The sequence below is a fragment of the Typopeltis vanoorti genome, chromosome 15 (assembly GCF_054136105.1).
Source record: "Typopeltis vanoorti isolate ZY-2024b chromosome 15, IOZ_Tvanoo_1.0, whole genome shotgun sequence".
Classification (NCBI taxonomy): Eukaryota; Metazoa; Arthropoda; class Arachnida; order Uropygi; family Thelyphonidae; genus Typopeltis; species Typopeltis vanoorti.
Genome location: NC_143563.1, coordinates 26,952,845 through 26,961,694, shown reverse-complemented (window position 1 = coordinate 26,961,694; position 8,850 = coordinate 26,952,845). Strand labels below are relative to the sequence as shown.

Here is an 8,850-nt window from a genome sequence, read left to right as displayed (position 1 = left end):
GGGAAATTCAGGAATTAAAACATCAGAAGAACCGACAGACAGACAAAAAAAAAAATAAAAAATGCTGCACATTTTGTACTTTAAAAGAAGTGAAATTGTGCTACCAAATTAATTGACATGGTGAAAGAACTCTGGTTATCATCCACAATACACGTTTTGGCAGCATTTATCACACCATAATATGACAAATTGATTAACTTGCTTTTTTGCCATTACTTCCTACCTCCATAGAAGCCACTAAACAGCAGAAACTAAAAATGATCCCCTATATTATGAACCCTCCATCCCAAACTCCTCTTTGTCCAGCAATGTCAATCTCACATATAAACTTGCTAGTTAACTAAAAATCACTCTTCCCTCTTAGAGGCAACATTTTACCTTCTTATGAAAAATGAATATCTGTCAAGACAAATTTAGAAAATTCCATCTCCAAAATATTAAGACATTAGCAATGGCATTAAATACTGCCCCCCCCCACACGCACATATTTTAAACAAATATACCACAAACAGATGCTCTATGGTACATTTATTTCACTTTGTGTCATTTGCAATCCATTTCTCTATATTAATTATACTCAAAGCAGAACTTTTATGGTTAGAATGAGAGTTGTCCTTGTACTGTCTAGTACAGTTTAAGTAATGAAATTGTAAGTGTTGTACAGTGTTAATAATTAATGATAAATTAATAAACATATCTATTTAGTTTATATACATTACAAAAATAATTTTATTGAGAAACTAAATAGTTGTGATCAATATAATTATTTCAATAACTAAGAAGAAATTTCTGATTTAATAATTTAAGGACATGAATCACAGAAATTCATTTCTACATAACACATTCTAAATGTAATTATCAGATTTCACTTAATAATCTGGAATTAATACACCAAATTCCTAATTTCAATTATGGTGAATCATCACATTATAAAGCAGAAAGTAAACCATATTTAAGTTGCAGTTTTTACAGCAGGAGTTTCTAAAACAAAGAAATAAAAATGTAAGCAAAACTTATATTAAAATATTTTCTCTAACTTTAGGTACTAAAGTTGTACTTATCAGTGCATTGGGCAATGAAATCTACTAAAAATGTGAAATGCAAAAATCAAAATGTTTTTATTTTTAGCAGTGGTGCATCCACAGGGGGGGGGGGTCCCAAAGAAAAATTGGAAAAAAATGCTAGAAAATTTCCCCAAAATCTTTTCCTAATTAATAAAATTCATTTTTCTTTTATTTATGTTGTGTTGTGTCTTTTATTTCTGTACTACATATGAATTAGCTATCATGGCAGATGCTTATCATTCATAGGTTGTATGAGATGCATAGCATGTATTCTCAAATAGTCTACTCAGCTTGCCCCCCCCCCCCCCCCCGCAAGATTAAACCCTGAGTCACTAATGGCTTTAAGTGGATTTCTTCTTAGTGAGTGAAAATAATGTAATATTTCCAAATTATATCATCTGAACAATATTTTGACCTACAACAAAACAGATATATATTAACCAAAAGTATACATCAGTTGCAGAAAAATGTACACAACTGGGCAACATGCAAATTGTAAAGGAGATCATCATGCAAACTAATTTCAATCTTGAATGCTGAACAATAAATTCACATATAGTTAAGTGTAGGCAATTGTGCACATCTTACCTTATGGTAACACTTGAAAAACAACAGCATAGTGTCATAAAACAGTAAATACATGGTTTGGAAAGAATACCAGAACGATAATTTGACCAGCAGGACCTCACCTGAACCCTGTGGAACATTTGTGGAGTTTAATAGAATACCAAATTAAGACACAGCAGAGAGAGTCTTACTGACTGGTAAAAATATAACATAAAAAACTAACATAATGTAAAGGAGAGTTAGAACAATTTCATCAACTTTCAACTTGAAATCAACATTTTGAGTGGCACTTAGGCTATTGTATGCCCACAGTTCATAGAACCAGGTCTGGCAAATTGCCAAGAATAGTCAATTCATGCTGAATGGGAGAAAGAAATAAATGATGTACGAATTGATCAAAAATATGCAAAATCACATGCTTTGTACGTTCAATTTTCCAACTGTTATACAAGCAAAATAGTGGTAACTATTTTGCTTGTACTTTTAAAATTACAATGTCCATTAAAAAAAAGTTAATTTTCCGACATGTAATAATAAACAACTCATCCCACAAGATAAACTGATTACCCTAATATCGGAATGGATTCTTCCTTTTATGACATGTACAAAAAGTGTCGAAGAGTCTGGCATCTGTGAGCATACAGTATTTAGGTACAAAGGCAAGAAAATGATTTTCTTCAATAAAGACATTTCATTTAAATCTGCCCATGTCACATGATTTTTGGTAGTATAGCATACAATGAACTTTTGTGAAAGAAGGTAATAAGTACAGTGATACCTCGGCTAACGAGTGACCCTGCTAACGAAGATTTTTTTCGCTGTTTTTCAGACTCTGCTAACGAATGTTTTAGTGGATGCACACGGTAACATAAAGCAGCAAACATGAATGGTCGGAACATTCCAGGAGCTTATCTTTTCCATCTGTATGTGTGTGTGACAAAGAAATGAGCTGACCACATCACATAGGGGAGACCCACCAACCTGACTGGATTGTTTACGTTTGAGACAGCGAGAAGTGAGATGCCTCATACCAGTGTCAGTATGGTGCACGCTCCGTGTGGCTGTGAATGCGAGAGGTAAGTGCAGGGGGGGGCTCATCTATAGGGGCCGGGCCCCACCTATATTTGTATAAGTAGCCCAATAATTGTAGTTTTAAAAAATGTTTCTTGTAATTATTATTTTTTGATGCAATTCCAACATGTTTTATTGATTAATAAAAAAAAATACTGTAGTATTTTGAGGCAATATTGTATAACGAGACTTAGCATGGTCTCTGGGGCCAGCCATGGTTGGCCCTATTTTATACGTGTAGAACACAGAGCATGTACACTAGCGATCGTATTTGTTTACCGGGCGCAACACTTATCTTGGGACCCAGTTTAGTCTGGCCCAGTTATTGTGTTGCACATATGTACATAGTACGTGATTCTTTGATTGTGAATTATGTGCACTAGCAATCATGCTTGTTTACCAGGCACAATGCTTATTTTGGGGCCCGTTTAGTCTGGCCCAATCACTGTGTTTGTACGTAAATAGTGCGCAATTCTTTCATTTTCTTATTATTTATTCTCATTGTTGATCTGTTTTATTGTTTAATAAAAAAATTACTGTAGAGTTTTGTGGCAATATTGTATAATGTGACTTAGTATGGTCTCTGGGGCTGGCCATGGTTGGCCCTATTTTATATGTGTAGAACACAGGGCATGTATGAGGTACGTGCAGTAGCGATCATGTTTGTTAACCAGGCGTAACAGTTATCTTGGGCCAGTTTAGTCTGGCCCAATCACTGCGTTTGTATGTAAATAACGCACATGATTCTTTCATTGTCTTATTATTTATTCTCATTGTTGTTCTGTTGTATTGTTTTTAGTGTGTTTAATTATTGTTGTTGTTTTTTGTTATAATTTATTTTAAAGTTTAAATTTTTATTACGTCTATAAACAATATATTTTAACTGTGAACAAAATCGATAGTTTATTGGAAAAACGTTTCTCGTTTTTCCAATTTTAAAAAAATTAATAGCTCAATGCATCAGTGGAGTCTGACTAAACATTGCTGTAATAGAAATAATAACTATAAATCAATAATAGAACCATTATATAAATATAAAAAAAATTAAGTTGTTTTTGGCCCCTGGCCCCACCTGTTTCTATTGTCACCAGCCGCCACTGGGTAAGTGTGATAGCATTTATTCTTTACTTGGCTAAATTCTACTATGGGGGGGGGTTAATTTATAATTATTAAATTCTATTCTTATCCAATTAAAGAAATAATATGCTATATGTAATATTTCTTTTATATTTTTTAGAAAAAAATTTTCTTGACAATGGGTCCAAAAAAAAGTAAGCAAGGGAAGCAGAAAGTTCCTCACAATTGAGCAAAAGAAAGAAATAATTTCAGCATATGAAAGAGGAGTCAGAATTGTGGATTTAGCAGTCAAGCATAGCATCATCATCAATAGCTACAATTGTGAAAAAGGAGGAGATTAAGGCAGCTTCAGTTGCAGCTGGTGTAAAGACCATGGCCTCTCAATCCCAAAGAAGTTCTGTGAATGAAGAAATGGAAAAGCTTCTGATGATCTGGATAAATGAGCATCAAATGGCTGGTGACACTACGACTCAAGATATGATCTGCAGCAAAGCCAAAATGATTTATGAAAATTTGAAGAAAAATGTGGCAGGAGACAGTACAGCAGAGGAAGCATAGGATGGTTTAAGAAGTTTAAGAGAAGGTCAGGGATCCATAGTGTAATTAGACATGGAGAAGGAGCCAGTGCAAATAAAGAGGAGGCTGAGAAGTTGTGTTAGAGAATTTCAAGAGTGGACCATCATTCATGGATACAAGCCAGAACAAGTGTTTAATTGTGACGAAACTGGGTTGTTCTGGAAGCAAATGACCTATGAAAGATAGAATAACTCTTTTATTTTGTGCTAATGTAAATGGTGATCTCAAAATTAAACTGATGTTGGTCTACCACTCTGAGATGCCAAGAATTTTCAAGGAGAATGTTTGCAAGCCCATGCTCAGTGTTTATTGGAAGTCAAACACCAAGGCATGGGTAACAAGAAGCATATTCACAGAGTGGATCATGGAGGTGTTTGGGCCCATGGTGAAAAAGTACCTGAGAGAAGAAAACTTGCTTGAAAAGGCCGTGCTTCTTCTGGACAATGCTCCAGGGCACCCACCTGGCTTGGAAGAAGATTTGGAGGCAGAATTTAACTTCATCAAGATAAAATTTCTTCCTGCAAACACCACATCTGTTTTGCAACCCAAGGACAAACAGGTCATATCAAACTTTAAGAAATTGTATACAAAACACATGTTCCAAAGATGTTTTGATACAACTTCATTTACCAGTCTGACTCTGAGGGAATTCTGGAAGGATCATTATCATATCCTTCATGCTATTCAAGTGGGACGGAGTGGCATGGGACGAAGTGTTCAGTTAGAACACTTAATGCTGCCTGGAAAGAGTTATGGCTAGACTGCTGCAAGATGAGAAGTGCTTTTCAGTGTTCAAGATGCTGCTGCGGAACTTGCTGCTGAAAATGCTGACATTGTAGATAAGATAGTCTCTTGGGCAAAGCATTACTGGAGGTAAATGAAGAAGATGTAGAAGAATTAGTTGAAGAATGCTCAAAAGATCTGAGAACAGAAGATCTCTGAAGAGTTGAAAAAGCAACTGAATCAGGAAAGAGACAAGGAAGATAAAGAGTGCTCATCAGAGGCGGAGGACAGCAATAAAAAGGGAAGAATGCCAACAGGTGACATTAAAAAAATGCTGCACTACTGGGAAGAGTTTCAGTCTTTGGCTACAAAGTGCATCCCAACAAAGCTGAAGTGAACACTTTGTGCGTTGGGTGAAGACAAGTGTCTGAATCACTTTAAAAACATTCTCAAAGAAAGAGAAGTTCAATCAACTTTGGACATATTTTTGACTTCTCCTTTAGCAAAGAGACAGAGGCCAGCTACTGAAGAAAAGGAGACTTACCTTGAATAAATGTTCAAAATTTGGAAGAAGAATAGTAAAAACATTGTGTAGATATTTTCAGTTTAATGAAGTGTAAAGGCCATCAGTTTTTCATTCTACTTTCCATTCTCCTTCATCTAATTGGGTAGCTGTTCATCACAGACTTTGGTAAGATTTTGCCCTTTTATAGTGTGCTTCTCACTATTTTATACAACTTATCTTTAAATAGTAGGCAGCATCCAGAACGAATTAAAAGATTTTCTATAGAAACCTACGGGAAATCACGTTTCAGCTAAAGAATGTGATTCCGGAACAAATTATCTTCATTAGCCAAGGTATCACTGTATTTCAGGTAAATATATGCACTTCTAAGAAAGATGCAATCAATCAATCTAGAACAGCTGTGAAAATTACCCCATTATTTAATGTGCAATACAAATAAAGCATATGTGAAAAAATTAATGTTCCTCATGATATCAAAACCCTGAATTTTTAAGACAGTAATTGTTTTATTCGTCATTTTCATGCCATTTAAATCAACAAGATAGAAATTCTTAGCAAATAAACTATTTGGTTTTCTTTATAAATTTCAAGAGTACATAGTGAATAGCATTTAAAATAAGAGTTGATTTCTCAAAAACATAACAAATTTTATCAATGATAACTTCATAAGTACCTTTATATCATCCTAAGCGGAATATATTTTTGTTATAATCCTGCTGAGATAATTTTCCTCAATAGAAATGTTTCTCGAATTCCTGTTCAGGTAATTTGGATGAGTGCAGACTGAAAATTCTTTATTAAACTGTGAAAGCAAAAAATGGTGTCTACATAAAAATTCTAAATGCAAAGAAGTACTTTTGAGATTACACAGTGCAAATTTTTCAAAACAAGTTTTGTTTAAACAAAATTCGCTTGAAATTTTCCTGTATACTATTTTTGAGATAATGCACATTCTTGTTATGCATATTAATAAACTACTCTTTTTCATGAGCTAGTAAATGTACTTTTAAACTACTTAGCCATGCATAGGCCTTGTCACATTGTGGACAAGAGAAAGGCTTTTCACCAGAATGACGTACTAAGTGAATTTTTAGAGTAGCTGATTGTGAAAAGGACTTGCCACATGTTAAACAAGAGAAAGGTTTTTCACCACTATGTGTTAATAAATGTGTTTTAAGGTGATGTGGACGTGTAAAGGTCTTTTTACATACAGAGCAAGAGAAAGGTTGCTCCTTAGTATGACTTAATAAATGTGCTTTTAGATTGTAGGATCGTGTGTAAGACATACCACATATTGAACAATGATAGGATTTCTCATTATTATGAACTGCACTATGTCTTTTTAGATGCCTTTCATTTGAAAAAGTCTTGCCACACTCTGAGCAAGAAAAAGATTTTGCTTGACTATGAACTGATAAATGTTTTTTAAGATTAGAAGATTGTGAAAAGGATTTTTTACAAATTGGACAAATAAAGGGTTTGTCACCAGTATGAATTAATTTATGCCGTTCTAAACTTTTTGCATGGAAATTCTTGCCACATATTTCACAACAAATAGGTCGCTCACGGGTATGAGCTTCTTTATGTCTTCTTAGATTAGACAATCCAGAAATTGTTTTATCACATAGTTTACACTGAAAACGCTTTACTTTATGAAATTTGCTTTCCTTTTTCTTTGGCTTATCTCCAGATAATGGTTTTTCAGAAATTTCTCTCATGGTTTCTTTGAAAATAGTAGAAGTCTGATTATTTCCAAAAGATGATGCAAAATGTTCCTCTTCTCTCTCTTTTTTTACCTGGAGAGAATATTTTTCTTCTCCCTGCAAATTATGTTCCTGGGAAGCCCTCACAATAGGAATTTCAGTGGTTTGTGAGTTAATATCCATATTTACTTTGCTGGATATTTTCTCTGCAATGTTTACAATATATATTACAAAAGCAAATTACTTTATATTACCCTGATATTACTATATAGCTTAATTTGCTATTCTTCACAATGACAATGTTGCTTTTTTTCCTCTTCTCACCTGAAAAATTAAAGAAAATTTATAATTTTATACACACACACACATTTCAAATAGTGCTGAGAACAGAAATTAAGACAAGTTGCAATTCTCAAAAGATGATCCACTTTGGAATGAGTGGACTAAAAAAAAAAAGCAATGCTACGATAAACAGACAAATTTCCTTAGAATTTTACTATACATATATATTACAAATAGCTCCTGTTAATATTTTTATCAAACTGTGATACAAACATTATTGATTTACTTCTTGCCTTTAAAATATCATTTCTAATTATTAAAGTGAGTGTATCATTTTTTCTGACATGCAGAGCTGACCTTTTGTGAGAGAAGTCTTGAGTCTTAAAAGAAATGTGATATCATTTACAACCTGGTCTGATTATGCAAATTGTTGATTCCATTTTGTGGATTGTGATATCATTTAAGAATGATCCCCAAATGATTACATCAGTATGACATAGGGCTTTCTTTAACCTACAATAGAGTACAGACTATACAGTATACATTTGACCAGTTGATATTTTATTATTATTACTAAAATGTGACACCTCCAATGACTCATTGTGAGAGGGCTCTCTACCTCTGATCCACTAGATACGTCTTGCTATCTCCACCACTACTTAATTCTTCAACTACAGATGAAACTACTACCATCAATACCATCTACCATTCATCCCCACTAATAACAGTATTTTTAGTCTGTAAATTGTGTGTGTTCTCATGGCTGAAAAAGCCCATATAAAGATTCCTCTCATGATAAGAACCGAACTCAGATCTTTTCCAATCAAAGTGCACAATTTTCTGTTCTGTTGTTCTTCCAAATGTGCTATCGTCGCATTATAAAAGAATGTTAAAACTTGTGATACTACGCAACTTTTAATCCATAAAAACCATATTATCCAACTGCTTATATGGGTAATTTCTTACTTTATGTGAATCCCAACACAAAAGGTAGTAAATTTGCAAATGAATGCTATATATATCCACTACCTTCCCTAGTTGAAGGAAATGCCACGCAGACCTCTAGGCAGAAGATGTCTCATCACCACTACCACCACCTTTTATTTGAGGCTTGAAGCGACTTACCACCATATTTGATCTTCAGTGTAAATGCTCCAGTTTCTATCTCTTCCTCACACTGTGGTGTGGGCAACAACCTTCAAGGACATGCAAATATATGGTAGAGATGCAAAACCTCCCCTATTCAAGAGTTCAACAAGAA

At 34.1% G+C, this 8,850-nt stretch overlaps 1 protein-coding gene across 1 annotated transcript; it reads right to left on the bottom strand.

Annotated features, from left to right (window-relative positions):
• Positions 1 to 734: 734 nt before the first annotated feature.
• Positions 735 to 7,612, bottom strand: LOC150098534 (uncharacterized). Its single transcript, XM_090405324.1, has one exon. The coding sequence runs from the start codon at positions 7,488 to 7,490 to the stop codon at positions 6,579 to 6,581; it is 912 nt and encodes a 303-aa protein (XP_090261450.1). The 5' UTR covers positions 7,491 to 7,612; the 3' UTR covers positions 735 to 6,578.
• Between the last annotated feature and the right edge of the window lie 1,238 nt (positions 7,613 to 8,850).